This window comes from Heteronotia binoei, chromosome 15 (genome assembly GCF_032191835.1).
Source record: "Heteronotia binoei isolate CCM8104 ecotype False Entrance Well chromosome 15, APGP_CSIRO_Hbin_v1, whole genome shotgun sequence".
In the NCBI taxonomy this organism is placed as follows: Eukaryota; Metazoa; Chordata; class Lepidosauria; order Squamata; family Gekkonidae; genus Heteronotia; species Heteronotia binoei.
Window position 1 is genome coordinate 18298421 of NC_083237.1, and position 18272 is coordinate 18316692.

Here is an 18272-nt window from a genome sequence, read left to right on the forward strand (position 1 = left end):
AGCTTTGAAGCCGCACTGGCTCTCTGGGAGGAGTTCTTCTGCAATGGTGGGCACCAGTCTGTTCAGGAGTATTCTGGCAAGGATTTTGCCTGCGATGGAGAGCAGGGTTATCCCCCGGTAGTTGGAGCAGTCTGACTTTTCCCCTTTGTTCTTGTATAGGGTGATGATGATTGCATCGCGAAAGTCCTGTGGTAATTTGCCTTGTTCCCAGCAGGTGACAAGTACTTTGTGAAGTGAGCTATGTAGTACTGTGCCCCCATGCTTCCAGATCTCTGGTGGAATTCCATCAACTCCTGCTGCCTTGCCACTTTTCAGTTGCTTGATGGCTTTAACAGTCTCTTCTAGGGTGGGGATCTCATCCAACTCTGTTTTCACCGGTTGAAGTGGGGTGAGGTGGATTGCTGAATCTTGAACTACGCGGTTGGCACTGAAGAGAACCTGAAAATACTCCGACCACTGGTTCAGTATGGATGCCTTGTCTGTGAGGAGCACTTGGCCGTCTGCACTATGCAAGGGACTCTGAGCCTGATATGATGGACCATATGCTGCCTTCAGGGCTTCGTAGAACCCTCTTAAATCACCAGTGTCTGCACACAGCTGGGTTCTCTCTGCAAGCTTGGTCCACCACTCGTTCTGAATGTCTCGAAGCTTGCGCTGGAGGTTGCTACATGCAGCGCAAAAGGTTGCTTTTTTAAAACTTTATATAGGACACAGAAAAACACAAATTATTTTTTTAACTAAAAAAACCCTTAAAGTAAAATGCGCTTAAAAGATTAGCACTCTTGCACTATTTTGTCTATCTAACAGTTTCTGATAACTGACACCTCTTGCTTTGAATTATTGCATCAAAATCTGGAGACAATGTGCTGAAATAATCTTGAGTACGCTGTTCAGGTGTTGATCAGGTGTGTGTCTGTAAGTTGCAAGCCTACCTTTGATTTATTGACATCCATTACATAAATCTCATGGTCAATGCTTTGAGCCTAAGACCCAGGGGAAAACATGAAACGGGTGGGCATTGTGAGCTTTTGTACCTAAGCTGCTTCATGTGCTGGTCAGCCAATAGAGAAAACAGAGGCTTTGCTCTGTAGCTCCTGTGTGGTTGAACAAGCCTGAAAAAGCAAGCGGTGATGCAGAAGGAAGCAAGAGAGAAAAAGAAGGAAGCAGATGACTGTAGGGCCTGAGAGGAGCCCTCTAGGGGCTTGATCTGTCCCTTGGGCTGCATGTTTGACAGCCTGGGTATAAAGCATTTATTAAAGTAAAAATGTTCACAAGCATACTTTAGCACAGCTTAGGGTGAGCAAAGGATTCAAAAGAAATGGATAAAACACAATTCCTCTGTCCCTCTCTCTCTATATGCCCCATCAGATGTTAAACATAAGGCAAGCTCCTTAGCTTAGAAAGTTACCAGATCTTATACATGGTGTGTGTTTGTGTGTTGGGATAGTGCACACTCTACACCAGGGGTGGCCAACGGTAGCTCTCCAGATGTTTTTTGGCTACAACTCCCATCAGCCCCAGCCATTGGCTATACTGGCTGGGGCTGGAGTTGTAGGCACCCCTGCTCTACACAGTAGTCATGAACACAGGAGCACATGAAGCTGCCTTATACTGAATCAGACCATCGGTCCATCAAGGTCAGTTGTCAGATTGGAAGCGGCTCTCCAGGGTAGCAGGCAGAGGTCTTTCACATCACCTCCTACCTAGACATTTTGACTGGAGATGCTGAGGATTGAACCTGGAACCTTCTGTATGCCAAGCAGAGGCTCCACCATTGAGCCACAGCCCCTCCCTCATCATGGTAATAGTGAATGGGCATCTTTTAAACTCTTGAGAGAGATCCAGTGTCCAAGGTGGTCTTATTAAGAATCGTTATACAAAGCTTGACTGGAGTCCAGTAGCTACAACAATTCTTGAGTCATAAGCTTTCAGGAATCAAAAAATGTTTAAAGGTTCAGGAGGGGCACCCGTGTGTTTCTCCGTTGTTATGTCTTGAAACGTAAGCTAATGTACCGCATGGCGATCGCTACAGAGGCAACCAGGGGAAACCCACTGGTCCCTGGATGTAGCTCGCTAGATGCTTCGCCCATCAAGATCTGTGGCGGGAAGTTTGACTGGCCAGGATTGGACTGGTTAGACTGGGGGGCAGTTCTGGGGAATGTATATAAGCGGGACCCGGCCTGCGTGTTCTCTCTCTTGTAATGTACCACCGAATAAAGCATGTTGCCTTCAACCCATCTTGTCACTCAGTACATTACAGTGGCGATGAAGGTGGGATACTAACCAGGTAACTCCCGAAGAGGGACTTCGCAGACCTGGCTGAAGACGAAGAAGGCACACCGTCTAAGGAGACGGAAGCACCCGCCGCCGCAGCATCCATGGCTAACCCGGGTGAAACGACGGGTCATCTCAAAGAGTTCAACCCCGCTAAACCAAAGAGGTGGGAGACCTACACGGAGCAGGTCGATTGCTACCTTCGAGCAAACATGATAACGGACGACAGCCATAAAAGAGACATGCTCCTGAGTGTCTGCGGAGGGGCCACATTCGAGATTGCCAAGGGTCTCTTGGCCCCCGCGACGATCACAGAGAAGACATACGAGGAGATAGTCCGACTCCTTACTGGGCACTTCTTGCCCCAACCCTCAATCATCGCCCGCCGATTTCTCTTCCACAAGAGGGACCAAGAGGCGGTAGAGATGGCAGCCGAATACCTGGCCGCTCTCCACCAAATTGCGGGAAACTGTAGCTTCAACATGCTAGAGGAGGCCCTGAGGGACCGCTTCGCCTGGGGCCTGAGGGACAAAAGACTACAACAAAAGCTCTTCGCAAAGGAAGAGCTCACCCTCAAGGGCGCCTTCAACGAGGCCGCCGTGTTCAAGAGAGCCACTAAAGCTTTCCACAACCCGCAGGCAGAAGCTGTCCACCAGGAGGAGGAGAAGACACACCAGCTACGCCGCCAACCAGGGATGGGGCCGAGAGCGAACCAGCGGCCACGTGAGACCAATACGGCTGAAGGCCAGGCGGGTCCCGTTCACTCTGAAGCCCAAAATTGAAGCAGAGCTGGACCGTCTCACAGCCCAGGGAGTGCTGGAACCGGTTTCCTATGCCACATGGGAAACCCCGATAGTTACCCCAGTGAAGCCAAATGGGGACGTGCGCATATGCGCCGATTACAAGTTCACCATAAACAAGGCACTACAAGACAACCCATACCCCGTTCCAGTAGTTAGCCACGTTTTGGCAGCACTAGCGGGGTCTAAAATTTTTGGGAAGCTGGACTTGGCCCAGGCGTACCAGCAGCTCCCAGTGGATGCCGAGACGGCGGAAGCCTAGACCATAGTGACCCACAGGGGAGCATTTAGGGTGCAGCGGTTGCAATTTGGGGAGAGTGTGGCTCCGGGGGTCTTTCAGAGCCTGATAGATTCTCTCCTCGAAGGGATCCCCGGGGTGCAACCGTTTTTCAACAACATTTTGATCGCCACACCAGACGCGGAGGAGTTCAGCAATTGTCTGCAAGAGGTACTCCGCAGATTCCAGGCGGCTGGACTGAAAGTCAAGCGGAAAAGTGTTCCCTCGGGGTGCTGAGGGTGAAGTTCATGGGGTGTGCGGTGGACGCTGCAGGGATCCACCCGACGGCCGACAAGACCAAGGCCATAGTGGATGCCCCGGCCCCCATGTGCAAGGCGAAGCTACAAAGTTTCTGTTAGACATTGTACCTGCTCTAACTCACTTTTAGCCTATTGACCTGACTAACACCATCTTGTTTGCTATTACTAACCATGAGCCTGCAACTGTGCATTTCAAACGGGGAAGGAAGGTTGTAAATCCCATGGGAGGAATTTCTCACTTGGCATCCATAGGCTCTCCCAGCCTTTGAAGATGGCAAGCTTCAAGGTAACCAGCGGGGAGCCTTCCTGGGAATGAGATAAGGGAATGTGGGAACAGACAACTGTCTCTCAGGGTGTGAGAACGAATTCTTTGTTATGTTATCCTCTTCTACAAAAGTCCAAGAGTAACCTTGGAATGTATCAAACTCAATCTGCTTGTATCCCAGACCACTAGTTCTTGAATAAACGAATTAATTTTGCAGCAGAATGATTCGGACTCATTTCAACGTTCAATGTCTGACAGTTTCTTGGGGTTATTAAATTTTTTTCATTCATTTTTGCCCCACAAGGCGGCCATAGCAGAACCCCTCCATAGGCTCCTAGACAAAAATGCCCCATGGGTCTGGGGGAAAAAGCAGGCAGCCGCTTTTCAGGTGGTCAAGGGGCTCCTCGTATCCAATAACGTGCTCCAGCATTTTGATGAAGCCCTGCCGGTGATCTTAGCGTGTGATGCATCACCGTATGGGGTGAGCGCTGTCCTGGGTCACCAATTCCCGGACGGGAGGGAGTCCCGGTAGCCTATTACTCCAGGACCCTGACCCCCACAGAGCGCAACTATGCCCAGATTGATAAGGAGGCCTTAGCAATCATGGCAGGGGTGCATAAATTTAACGACTACCTATACGGTAGACATTTTACGATCGCCATGGACCACAAGCCGCTCCTGAGACTCCTCGCCCCAGACCGCCAGATGCCACAGATTCTGTCGCAGCATGTCCTGCAGTGGAATCAGTTCCTAAACTCTTATTCGTATGCCCTGGTCCACCGCACGGGCAAGGCGATGGGACACGCGGACACCCTCAGTCGCCTGCCATTGCCCTCCATGGACCCGGACGCGGCCCCAGCCACCATGTAATGCTCATTGAAACACTACCGGAGAGACCCCTCCATGCTGCCGAGGTAGCAAATGCCACGGGGCGGGACAAAATACGCAGGTTCTCGACTGGGTGGGAAGGGGATGGCCCAAGGGAAAACAGGCCAAAGAATTCAGGGCATTCACAACACGCATGGAAGAACTGTCCACTCACAAGGGGTGTCTTCTCTGGGGAAGCAGGGTGGTGGTCCCCCCCCCCCATTGCGGAAACAAGTGCTGGAGGCCCTACATGAAACTCATCCAGGGATTGTACAGATGAAGGCCCTAGCACACAGCTATGTATGGTGGCCAGGGATGGATGAAAAGATCGAGGGGTGCGTTCGAAGGTGCCAGGCTTGCCAGGAGTCCCAGTGCCCCTGTCCACCACTGGGAAGCCCATAGGAGGCCATGGTCTAGGTTACGCATTGACTTAGCGGGGCCATTTCAGGGCCAAACATTCTTCATTCTGGTGGACGCTTACACCAAGTGGTTGGAAGTTATCCCTGTAGCTTCAACCTCAATGGCGGTGGCGGTCTGGGCGTTGCACAGGGTCCTTTGCACGCACGGGATTCCCGACACCATCGTCTCGGATAATGGGACCGCGTTTACCTCCCGGGAATTCCAGGAATTCTTGCAGAAATATCTAATACAACACATACGGTCCGCCCTCTTCCATCCGGCCACCAACGGCCAAGTGGAGCGGATGGTGTGCACCACAAAAGAGGCCCTGGGACGCATACTGCAGAGGGACTGGGGCCACCGCCTGGCCACCTTCTTATTTGATAATAGAATCACCCCCAACCCAGTCACTGGGGTGAGCCCAGCTGAGTTGTTAATGGGGAGGAAGCTGATCACAAATTTAGACCGGTTGCACCCCGACCGGGCCACCGACCTCCACAGTTCCCCCGAGATCAGGGAGGTGGCGAGGGGGTTCTTCCCTGGGGATCCGGTGTATGCAAGGAACTACACAAGTGGCCCCAAGTGGGTAGCGGGCCAGGTGCTACGAGTGACCGGGTCCCGCCACTACGACGTCTCAGTGGAGGGGGGCCACATCCTGCGGAGGCATATAGATCAGATGCGCCGCCGCACCTTGCCGGAAGAGCCGGCTGTAGTAAGGAACGGGGATGAACCAACAGCCGCAACCACACCGAGAGATACCCCGCCCATGCCAACCGCTCCAACCATACGGGCGGAAGAGCAGCACCATGGCGGGGGCAACCCCACAGGAGTAGGGGCACCAGAAGGGCAACAGGTGGTGGACAGCCCTATGCCGGCGTTATCCCCACGCGGGGAAACTGCCGCCCCATCTGCCGCAGCAGCCGCGGCCCCGTCAGCCCTGGTGGCTGCTCCTACTCCACAAGTAACTCCAAGGAGGTCGACCAGGGAAGGCAAGGCCCCAGCATACTTGCAATACTGTATGTCCTGAACTAGGGGGAGAGGAGTGTTATGTCTTGAAACCTAAGCTAATGTACCGCGTGGCGATTGCTACAGAGGCGACCAGGGGAAACCCACTGGTCCCCGGATGTAGCTCGCTAGACGTTCCGCCCATCAAGATCTGTGGCAGGAAGTTTGACTGGCCAGGATTGGACTGGTTAGACTGGGGGGCAGTTCCAGGGAATGTATATAAGCAGGACCCGGCCCGCGTGTTCTCTCTCTTGTAATGTACCACCGAATAAAGCATGTTGCCTTCAACCCGTCTCGTCACTCAGTACATTACATCCGTCATTCACCGCAGCATCTCTTTTTCCAGAAAAAAAGCCCTGCATATGTCTTAGGTTGAGTTAGACTACTGGATTTTTAGGGTGTTCTGTTCAGAACTTTTAATGATTCTATGCTCTTTGTTGCTTTATTATGTTTTAGGTTGTAAACCTGCTTGCACAGGTTCTCTGCACAAGTGGTGCAGACATGTTCTGAATCAATAAACAAATAGATTCATCCAAGGAGAAGTTGCTCACTGATTTTGCATGGCTACTTCCTGTCTGAGAATAGGAAGTAGGCATACATTGTCCCAGTCATACTGATCTCCCAGATGTCTTACTGTGGTCCTAACATCTGTTGTCCATCCCTGGACCAAAGGAGGCTAGGTTGCAGCAGACGGGAACTAGGGCCTTCTCAGGGGCAGCGCAATAATTGTGGAATGCTCTCCCAGAGGCCATATAAGCGCCCTGCGGGACCTTTCTATGTTCCACAGGGTCTGTAAGACTGAACTGTTTCGACAGGCCTTTGAGAACTAACCGGGAGAGAGCTGCCACTCTACATCATAATAGAGTACCATGATCACCATTTACATTTATATTATATTATACTGATACAGCAGCATGAAATGAAACGGAATGTTTTTAAATATTTAAATGTTTTAAATAATTTTAAATTGTAGCTTTTTATTGGGTAAATTGTAAAAATGGATGTTGTTAGCCGCTCTGAGTCCGCTTGCGGAGAGGGCAGGATAGAAATTAAAAGTAATAAATAAGTAATAATAAATAATAATTGATCATTTTTTGTGTGATCCTGGGCCAATTCTGCCTTTGGCTTGCCTCCCACTTCCAAAGGGTCCCCTCATTAATCAGATCGTCATGGATATTGTGGTTATCTTAGGCAACATTTTGTTTTCTGTGCTGTCCTACGGTTCTGTGATTGTCACCTTGGTTAAAAACTCAAGCAAAGGCAATCGGGCAAAGTCCTTTTCCACCATCTCATTCCACTTGTTGGTGTTCACACTTTTCTATGGCCCATTAGCAGGGATGTATGCACAGCCAGAGGGAAAAACTGATTCGAATATCACTAAGACTGTAACACTCCTCTATGCTGCCTTAACACCCTTTCTCAACCCCATGATTTACTGTCTGAGGAATGATCAGGCGAAAGAGGCACTATTCTGATTATGGAGGAGAAAGGCGGTCTTTTTGAAAAGTAAAATTGACAGTGTAAAAAAGAGGAAAGGGACAGGAAAAATATAACAAAACATTCATGATTAGTGTATGAGAAAAAGCTGATCTGTACAATGGTGGATAACAAAGGGACTTAAACGGCACTATTATCTGAGCTCAGGAGATAGTCGGGGGATAGATGGTAGGTTTTGTGTCCCTGAATGCAGTGCTCTCTGGGGAACATGCAGAGAAAGACAGTCCTATAGATAGGCAGGCCCTTGACCATAGAAGGCTTTAAAGGTCAATACCATCACCTTGAGGTAGAGGCACCAAAATTGCAGCATAGCATCTGGTGCCTCTCCCCAAAATAACCTCCAAGGGGTCCAATTCTATGAGCCCCAAAACAAGGTGCTCCTATCCTTCATTATTTCCGAAAGAGGAAGGCATTTAAAAGGTTTGTGGTCTCTTTAAATGTGATGGCCAGAACTGACGGATAGTGAGTGGTAGCAGAGAGCCGTCCAAATAGGCTGATAAGAATGATTATGCCGACAAGAAGAGTCTTCACACCAGTTCTTCTAGAACTATCAGTCTATTTACAAATATTTACAGATAAGTGCAGTATAATTACAATCCAGACCTCCAAAGTGCTACACAAGACAATCATCAATACAGAGAGAAAAATACCTTGGTACTTAGCACTTTTTATAGCTCAGCCCACCAATCAGCAGATATGCTGACTCACTGTGACTACAGGCATTGCCAAGCATTGCATCTGCCTGTCCTGTGATCACAGTCACATGACCTCATCATTCTGACAGTAGATGATCTAGGATGCAGTAACTTTTAAGCTACTCAGTTACTGACAAGAACTCCTTTTTGGAGTTCAATTGTGCTTGTCACAACCTTGTTCCTGGCTCCACCCCCACAGTCTCCTGGCTCCACCGCTAAAGTCCCCAGATATTTCTTGAATTGGACTTGGCAACCCTAAGGCAGATGGAGCAGCCTGAGTTGGTAGAGCCCTGTCCCATTTGCCCTACTGGACCAACCTCCATGGATTGTCTGCCAATTTGAGTGGATGACTGCGAAGCCTAATATAGCAGTACGAATGGGAGAAGAAGATATTCATGCTGTGTGTAATGGTATCTCCTCATACACACCTTTTTTTCCTGGACTCAGAACTTCCAACTGCTGTAGCCCTTCCTCACAACCTTATCAACTCTATTGATTGATCTAGTTGCTTAAATTAGTCCAAAGAGAAACCTCAGGGGAATGATTGTGTGAAGAAATTTTTCCTCATGGCAGAAATAAGCAACCTATTTCTGAATTGAAAATATACTGATATTGTTCTAGAGGGACACAATCTCAAGGGCCCCCAAAGTTTTATTAGAAGCGTTCAGATGTCAATGCTTATTCATGCCTCCTCTTTCTTTCTAGCAAGACTGTCGCATGGAGCACCAACATCACAGCTGGGCTTCTTGGTAAAAAAGTACAGGATGTTGCAATAGTCACACACACCAGTTGTGGCAGAAGTTTTTGATGACTTTTCTCCTAGATGGAGCAGTACTTTCAAAGCTCTTGAGGTACAGTAATGGAATAACAAAGGCAACTGAAGTGGGACCTTGAATGGATGTAAAAAGTGATTGTGCTTCTTGAATGAAATTACAAAGATTTATGATAAGATTCTGGCTAGAAAAGAGAGATTCTGACTAATGAAACTGAGGGATCATGAGTTATTTCAGGGTTCTCAGCTGCATCCATAACTTAATTTTAAGGCATTATGAGCACCATAACTATTACAAACATTGGATTGCTGTTGGCTATGGATTTTGTAATTTGACTGATTATTTCATTGTATGGTATTGTTTTAAGTCTTATATCTCAATGTTCTTTTATTGGTTGTTAGACACCCTGAGCCTGTTAAAGAGAGGGCAGGATATAAATTTAATACAAGAAATAAAGAAATAAAAGTGCTTCTCTCCATTTGATCCTTTCAAAAATATGCAACCTCCAATGGAGGATTCTCAGGCTTGCCAGAACTTATTTTGTCAATTCTTGGGCAGATTACACAAAAAGTAAATAACCACTGACTGACTTCTGGGGTTTGGCGATAAGATCTTGTCCACATCTCCTAGCGGAAACATCACTCCTGCCTTATGCGGAAGATCACTCAAAGTTCATGTTTTGTTATTACCAGAGTGGTGGAGGTGCATCCCCTCTCTCCCTAACTGGATACCATGTCTCTTTATCATTTCTCTTTCTATGGAAACAAATCACCAGATAACAACAGGATATCGTATGCAATGATGATTCTATTCTCTAATTCCAGATGGAGTTCACCAACGGGACAGTTCAGGAATTCATTTTGCTGGGCTTTGAAGTTGGGCAGTTTCAACGACTCCTGCTCCTCACCTTTTTCACTCTTCTTTACATGCTCACCATAGCTGAGAACATCACCATCATCATGTTGGTGCATCTTGACACCCACTTGTCCCGGCTTCCCATGTATGTCCTGCTGAGCAACTTCTCCAGGCTGGAGATCTGCTATGTGAGCACCACTGTGCCCCGCATGCTCTTAGACCTGGCATTGTCCAACAAGATGGTCTCCTTCAGTTCCTGCTTCCTCCAGTTCTACATCTTCTGCTCTTGTGGCAGTACTGAATGCTTCTTCCTCTCTTCTATGGCCTTAGATCGGTACTTGGCCATCTGCCACCCACTGTGATATCCACAGATCATGTCCCCAAATTTTTGCTACATCTTAGTAACTGTTTGTTGGGTCCTTGGCTTCCTGGCATACATTGTCCCAGTCACACTGATCTCCCAGATGTCTTACTGTGGTCCTAACATCATTGACCATTTTTTGTGTGATCCTGGCCCAATTCTGGCTTTGGCTTGCCCCCCACTTCCAAAGGCTCCCTTCATTAGTCAGATTGTCATGGATATTGTGGTGGTCTTAAGCAACATTGTGTTTTCTGTGCTGTCCTACTGTTCTGTGATTGTCACCTTGATTAAAAACTCTAGCAAAGGCAATCGAGCAAAGTCCTTCTCCATCATATCATTCCAGTTGGTGGTCACACTTTTCTATGGCCCATTAGCAGGGATGTATGTACAGCCAGAGGGAAAAACTGATTCAAATATCACTAAGACTGTAACACTCTTCTATACTGCCTTAACACCCTTTCTTATCCCCCTGATTTACTGTCTGAGGAATGATCAGGTGAAAGAGGCACTGTTCCGATTATGGAGGAGAAAGGCGGTCTTTTTGAAAAGTAAAATTGACAGTGTAAAAAAGAGGAAAGGGACAGGAAATATTTAACAAAACATTCAAGATTAGTGTATGAGGAAAAGCTGATCTGTACAATGGTGGACAACAGAGGTACTTAAACGGCACTATTATCCGAGTTCTTCACATGTGCTCTCCTGCCTTCTTTGGTTTTACATACTCCAAGTCCTATTGTCCCTTTATAGATTTTCTGACTATCCCAGAAAAGCCTTCTTTTTAGCCAGATTTAATGTGCTCCCTCCTGCTGTTCTTAGTGGGCACTACATGAGAAAGCCCTATTCCAAGAGATTATGTGGTTGTGGATCTGGCTCTGTTGCAACTGTAAAACGTGTCTTTTTGTTTGCCAAGGTACAACTACTTAAGAAAACAATTTATCGACTTACTGATTTCCAATATTGATCTGCCTGTGGCAAATAAGCTCCAACTTTTGCTTGGTGGCTTTGATCTAACCATCCCAGTTTCAGTTGTATAATTTCTTCTGAGAGTGTTTAGATTTAAGAGACAAGAGGAGGATTTTAAGAAAATGGGAAAGGATGTTTTATGTTGTGCACTTTGCTGATTCTAAACATTATTTTGGAAAATCTGTAAAATCTATATTGATGAATTTTCTATTTCATTGCCATTTGCTTATGACCAAATGGTCTGTGAGCAAAATATATATATATGATATGAAAAGAAACAGAGGTACTGTTCTCTGTTCAATGTTTCCAACCCCTTTGTGCACTGGAAGACAACAACACACATTTCCACTAGAATACTATGTACGGTAGGTGCTTTTGAAGCATATATTCTGTAATAAATACAGTAAAATGAATTCTCCATTATTTTGTCAGCTCTCAAAACTGTATAATTCTTATGCATTCCAGCAAGTGCAATAAAAATAATCGTATGCAAAAATCACTATTGTTTCTCTATGTGATCTAACTGTAGGTAATGCTGATTTATATTTGTAGACATGTTATAGAGATGGTTTTAGTGTCATTGACTCAATACAGAATGGTTATATTTTGAAAATCAAATATTTGAAATGTGAACTCTCCCATTCTACCAAAAAATTCTCCCCAAAATCAAATAACTACTTGAGAGCCAGTTTGGTGTAGTGGTTAAGTGGCAGACTCTTATCTGGGAGAACTGGATTTCATTCCCCACTCCTTCATTTGCAGCTACTGGAATTGCAGCATAGCATCTGGTGCCTCTCCCCAAAATAACCTCCAAGGGGTCCAATTCTATGAGCCCCAAAAGAAGGTGCTCCTATCCTTCATTATTTCCAATAGAGGAAGACATTTAAAAGGTTTCTGGTCTCTTTAAATGTGATGGCCAGAACTCCCTTTGGAATTCAATTATGCTTGTCATAACCTTGCTCCTGGCTCCACACCCACGGTCTCCTGGCTCCACCACTAAAGTCCCCAGATATTTCTTGAATTGGACTTGGCAACCCTAAGACAAATGGAGCAGCCTGAGTTGGTAGAGCCCTGTCCCGTTTGCCCTACTGGACCAGCCTCCATGGATTGTCTGCCAATTTGACTGGAGATTGTTTCTCCTGCTATGACTAACATAGCAGGAGGAATGGGAGAAGAAGATATTCATGCTGTGTGTAATGGTATCTCCTCATATACACCTTAGCTGTGTCTTTTTTTCTATACTAAAAGGTTAAAGCTACTTTAGCCCTTCCTTAACAACCTACCGTAATCAAGTCAACTAGTACATCTGGTTGCTTAAAATAGTCCAAAGAGAAATCTCAATCAGACTTCAGACGTTTCTGTTTCTGAAGTGAAGACTTATTAATGTTCTTGGGGGACACAGTCTCAAGGGCACCCAAAGATTTATGAGAAGAATTAAGTCTTCAGTGCTCATTCATATTGCCTTTTTCTTTCCAGAAAACCTTTTGCATGGAGGACCAACATCACAGCTGTGCTGCTCGGTAAAAGTACAGTAAAGTACAATAGATTTCTCCTCCAACCCGATGCTGATAGAATATTTTTGATGATTTTTCTACTGGATGGAACAGTGCTTTCAAAGCTCTTGAGGTACAGTAAAGGGAACTATTACAGGCAGCAAAGGCAACGGAAGTGGGACCTTGAATGGCTGACAGAGTCCAGGGGAAAAAGGCATTTGTGCTTCTTAAAGGAAATTATGATCCTTGGTAAAATTGTGGCTAGAAAAGAGAGAATCTGACCAATAAAACTGAGGGATTGTGAGGTATTCCAGGATTGTCAGCTGCATTCATAATTTGTACTTAATTGTTAAGACAAAGTGCTTTCCTCCAGTTAGACTCTTCAGATTCCAATTTCATTCAAAGACATCCTGCCATCTTTATCTATGGACACTGCCATGTTATTTTTCTATGCTACTGAGGAATGAAGTATCTCTGAAAAATGTGTGGAGGTCCCTACCTGCCCGCAAGGAGGGTCTCTCATTCAGTGCACTGAACAACTGGAAGACCAGACATTTCCTCTCACAAAACCCCTTTTGATCATTCCCAGGTCTGTGAAAAAAATTAAAATGTGTTTTGATTGATTTCCCTTCTCTTCCTCTCTTTCCCCACTCCAACACCAGTTTCAGAGCATCTATCTCAACTAGTATTTGTATACTCTCATATGGAATGGAAACTTTTGAAACTCTTGCTGATGCTGACAATTTCTCTGTCGTCATCTCATGTTTCTTGGTTCTGGTGGAAGAGTTCCATTCTGTGTGTTCATTTTACACCTGGTGTTACACTAGCCATAAGTGGCGTGAGACAAGCCAGCTATTTCATGGTGAATTCTGTCCAATTCATTTCTTCTGAGGTGTTATAGAAAATCATGAAAATAGAAATCGTAAAGAGACAATCTGCTTTTCACATCCTCTAGTTTTGATGGCATGAGCTATGTACTTTGTAAACCTCTCACCTCATCCTAACTGGAAAGCACAAGATATATAGCAGTACTAGCAATACAGAATGTCTATTTAAGAGATTGGTTTATTAAGTATGCAGACTGATCACATGGTAAACCAGTGTGGCATGGCCATTCCTTTTGTAATTCACCTAGATTTAAAGAAGCACCAATTGGCAGAGGACTTTATTACCTTTTATGGCTATCCAGACCAAATGGCCAAGCCACACTGGTTTACCATGTGATCAGTCTGCATACTTAATCAACAGACTGCTGGTATTTCAGCCCACAATACCTGAGCCCCTCATCTGATGAAGTGTGCTTAAAGAGCACACGAAAGCTTATGTTCTGAAAAAAACTTGGTTGGTCTTAAAGGTGCTTCTTGACTCCTGCTTTGTTCAACATATATGCATACAAATAGATAAAACTTGCCAATGTGAGTCAAGACAAAAGAACCTTCTAAAAGGGTCTATAATCTGTACAAAAATAAGTCAATCTGTCTAATACAAATTTAAATTACAACACATTACTGTGTATAAGAAGAGCAGCCTGCAAAAACATTGCCACAGCATCAGTTGTGTCTCCATCTTTGTTGTTTAATAGATACAGCAGTTTATATGAATCGGGAAGCTCTAAGATGCTATCAAGAATTAACGATTAAATGCTACGCTAAATATTAACATAATAAAAGCATTCTAACAACACATGAGGCACAGTTTCAAGGGACCCACTTGCACATGAGCATGGTCTTTTAGCAAAAGATCTCCCAGTTAAAATCACTGAAGGGAGGGGCATGGAACCAAGCAAGAGAAAAGATTCTGCGTAATGCTGGAGTCTGAAGTTGGTAAAAGTAGCTAGCAGTGGATAAGATCCCATGACTAAGAGACAAGCATGTCGTTAGCTGCATTGTACAGTTCAGATAGCTCTACCTCAAATAATCTGTCCTTTATTGTTCACACCACTCGTAAAAAGCAACGTCACCCCAGAGTCGGAAACGACTGGTGCTTGCACAGGGGACCTTTCCTTTCCTTTCCTATTGTTCACATTGCCTCTAATTCTGAAAGGGAGAGAAGAGATTCAAAGGAAATATTCAATGTTCTTAGTTTGTTTTCGATATTCACCAGCCATGGGGAAATATTAGATTCTGTCAAGAATTGGCCACAGTAGCTAGAGGGCTCAGATCTATAGTGCAATTGAAGCCAAAATTTAAAGATCATAGACCTCGCACTTGTGGTCATAAAATTTCGCCACATTCCAGGCATAAGGCAGCATATGGTACGCAAGACGAAACACCCAAAATCTTCTGTAGAAAGCCTGATTGTACTTGTTCAACTGCTTTATTTATAGAGTAATTGAGGGTCAGTTTTCAAATTAAAAACTTTGAGCACAGCTGGAACATATTGATTCCCTTTTTCAGAGAAACAGTAGTGCAGAAGTTAGTTAACATTTGCTTTAGCATTATTAATTGTTACTCTGCATTGTTGGGTCCATGATGTAGTAGCCTGGAAATGTTACCGTAAGTATTTAAAGTGTATTACTTGCTTGAGCTCATGGTCACCCACCCTTCAAGTATATTGCTTCCTAGATTTGGAGAAGACTAACACTTTTGATTTCTCATAATTTAATTCTAATTGATTGATTTTACAGTACTTTTGGCAGCGATTTAATAGCCAAAGTAAAAAATAAATAACCATTGACTTATTTTGATTTCTGGGGTCTGGCACTTAGAACTTGTGAGCATCTTTTTGCAGAAATTTCATTCCTACCTACCTCATGCAGAAGATTACTCAAAGCGCATGTTTTGCTATTACTTTTTATAATTCATTATTTATAAGAACCTAGAGGAATAATACATTCTGTGAATTTAGGGAGAGGTATTTTTGTGTTTTCTACATTGTGCAGGGGGTTGGCCCTGGAGGTCTCTTTTAGCTCTATGATTCTATGACTAAATGGATGTGATCTGAAACGTGGACATCCCCTCTCCTCCGTAACTGGATGCCATGTCTTTTTAGCATTTCTCTTTCTATGGAGACAAATAGCAAGATAACAGTATATGGTATGCAATGATGACTCTGTTCTCTAATTCCAGATGGAGTTCACCAACGGGACAGTTCAGGAATTCATTTTGGTGGGCTTTAAAGTCGGGCAACTGCAACGACTCCTGCTCCTCACCTTTTTCACTATTCTTTACATGCTTGCCATAGTAGAGAACATCACCATCATAACGTTGGTGCATCTTGACACCCACTTGTCCCGGCTTCCCATGTACATCCTCCTGAGCAACTTCTCATGGCTGGAGATCTGCTATGTGAGCACCACGGTGCCCCGCATGCTCTTAGACCTGGCATTGTCCAACAAGTTCATCTCCTTCAGTTCCTGCTTCCTCCAGTTCTACGTATTTTTCTCTCTTGGCAGTACTGAAGCCTTCTTCGTCTCTTCTATGGCCTTGGATCGGTACTTGGCCATCTGCCACCCACTGCGATATCCACAGATCATGTCCCCAAATTTTTGCTACATCCTAGTAACTGCTTCTTGGGTCCTTGGCTTCCTGGCATACATTGTCCCAGTCACACTGATCTCCAAGATGTCTTTCTGTGGTCCTAACATCATTGACCATTTTTTGTGTGACCCTGGGCCAATTCTGGCTTTGGTTTGTCCTCCACTACCAAAGGCTCCCCTCGTTAGTCTGATTTTCATGGATGTTGTGGTGATCCTCGGCAACATCGTGTTTGCTGTGCTTTCCTACAGTTCTGTGATTGTCACTTTGATGAAAAACTCTAGCAAAGGCAATCGGTTAAAGTCTTTCTCCACCATATCATTCCACTTGTTGGTGGTCACGCTTTTATATGGCCCTCCAGCAGGGCTGTATGTAAACCCAGGAAGAGAAACGGATTCAAATGTCATTAAGACAGTAACACTCTTCTATACTGCCTTAACACCCTTTCTCAACCCCCTGATTTACTGTCTGAGGAATGATCAGGTAAAGGAGGTGCTGTTCCGATTATGGAGGAGAAAAACGGTCTTTTTGAAAAGAAAAGTGACCGTGTAAAAAAAGAGGAACATGCCACAGTACTCTCCAAGATAAAGCTGATGCAGTCAGTGCTAGACAACAAAGGCACAGATCGCTATTCAGTGTTTCTGACTCCTTTTGTGCACTGGAAGGCAACAGTACACATTTCCACAAGAATACTGTGCAAGCACTTTTCAAATTTATATAATGTAACATACAATAAAATGAATTGTCCATTATTTTATAAGGCACTCACAACTGTACAATTCTTATGCATTCCAGCTAGTTCGATAAATATAACTGTATGTGGAAATCATTCTTGTTTCTCTATATGATCTAACTGTAAGTAACGCTAATTTGTATGTGTAGACACATCATAGGGATGGTTTTACTGTTATTCACTCAATACAGAATGGTTATTTCCTAAAAATTAGATAAATACTTTTCTGAGTTTGAAACATGAATGATCCCTTTCTCCCCAAAATGCCATCGAGAACACCAGGGCTTTTTTAATAGAAAAAGCCCAGTTGGAACTCATTTGCATATTAGGCCACACCCCTAAAATCAGCACTATTCCATATAGTGAAATAGCAGGAACTCATTTGCATATTAGACCACACCCACTGATATCACAATTGTTTCACGTAAGCTTTTTTGTAGAAAAAGCCCAGGAGGAACTCATTTGCATATTATGCCACACCCCCTGCAACCAAGCCCACCAGAACTGTGTTCCTGTGCGTTCCTGGTCAAAAAAAACCCTGGAGAACATGATGGTGTTTGATTGTCCCTTTCCTAATACCTGATATGGGCAGTGGAGATGTTTTACTTCTGAAAGGCTTTCCTCCCTTCCTAACATAACAGGTCTCAAGGTTTGCATTTTCCAGGGTTCCTTGCATCCATACTAAGGACTTCATGCCCTGGGCCAAACTACTTCCCCGAGTCCCATTGCCAGAGTCCCTGAAACACAGAGCATCGTATCCTCCAATGCTTGTCTGTGAGGATGGAGCTGCAGCGGATGAAATTATCATCCAATTTTGAGAAGACATCTTGATGCAAATTCACAATGCCACTGAGTAATATAACAAGATGTATTTTATTAATGTAACTATGACCTGGATGACCCAAGCTGGCTTGATCTTGCCTGATCTCCAAAGCTAAACGAGGACACCTTGGTTGATACTTGGATGCGAGACCTACAAGAAAGTCCAGAGTCACTATGCAGTGGCGGACAATAATAAGCCACTTCTGATGCAGTAGTTGCGATAACATCTCTTTGCTGCAATCCCTGCTGCTTTATAGGTCTTTCCAGGGCTTTTTTTTTGTGGCAGGAACTCCTTTGCATATTAGGCCACATACCTCTGATGTAGCCAATCCTCCTAGAGTTTACAGCAGGCCCTGTACCAAGAGCCCTGCAAGCTCTTGAAGGATTGGCTACATCAGGGGGTGTAGCCTAATATGCAAAGGAGTTCCTGCCACAAAAAAAGCCCTGGGTCTTCTAA

The 18272-nt window shown here is 45.0% G+C and overlaps 1 protein-coding gene across 1 annotated transcript; it reads left to right on the forward strand.

The window, feature by feature from the left end:
• The first annotated feature begins 15852 nt into the window (after positions 1–15852).
• Positions 15853–16812, forward strand: LOC132583248 (olfactory receptor 11G2-like). Its single transcript, XM_060254917.1, has one exon. The coding sequence runs from the start codon at positions 15853–15855 to the stop codon at positions 16810–16812; it is 960 nt and encodes a 319-aa protein (XP_060110900.1).
• The last annotated feature ends 1460 nt before the right edge of the window (positions 16813–18272 follow it).

Excerpts from the sequence above, each read along its gene's own strand:
- LOC132583248 (XM_060254917.1), top strand. The coding sequence starts at position 15,853 with ATGGAGTTCACCAACGGGACAGTTCAGGAATTCATTTTGGTGGGCTTT.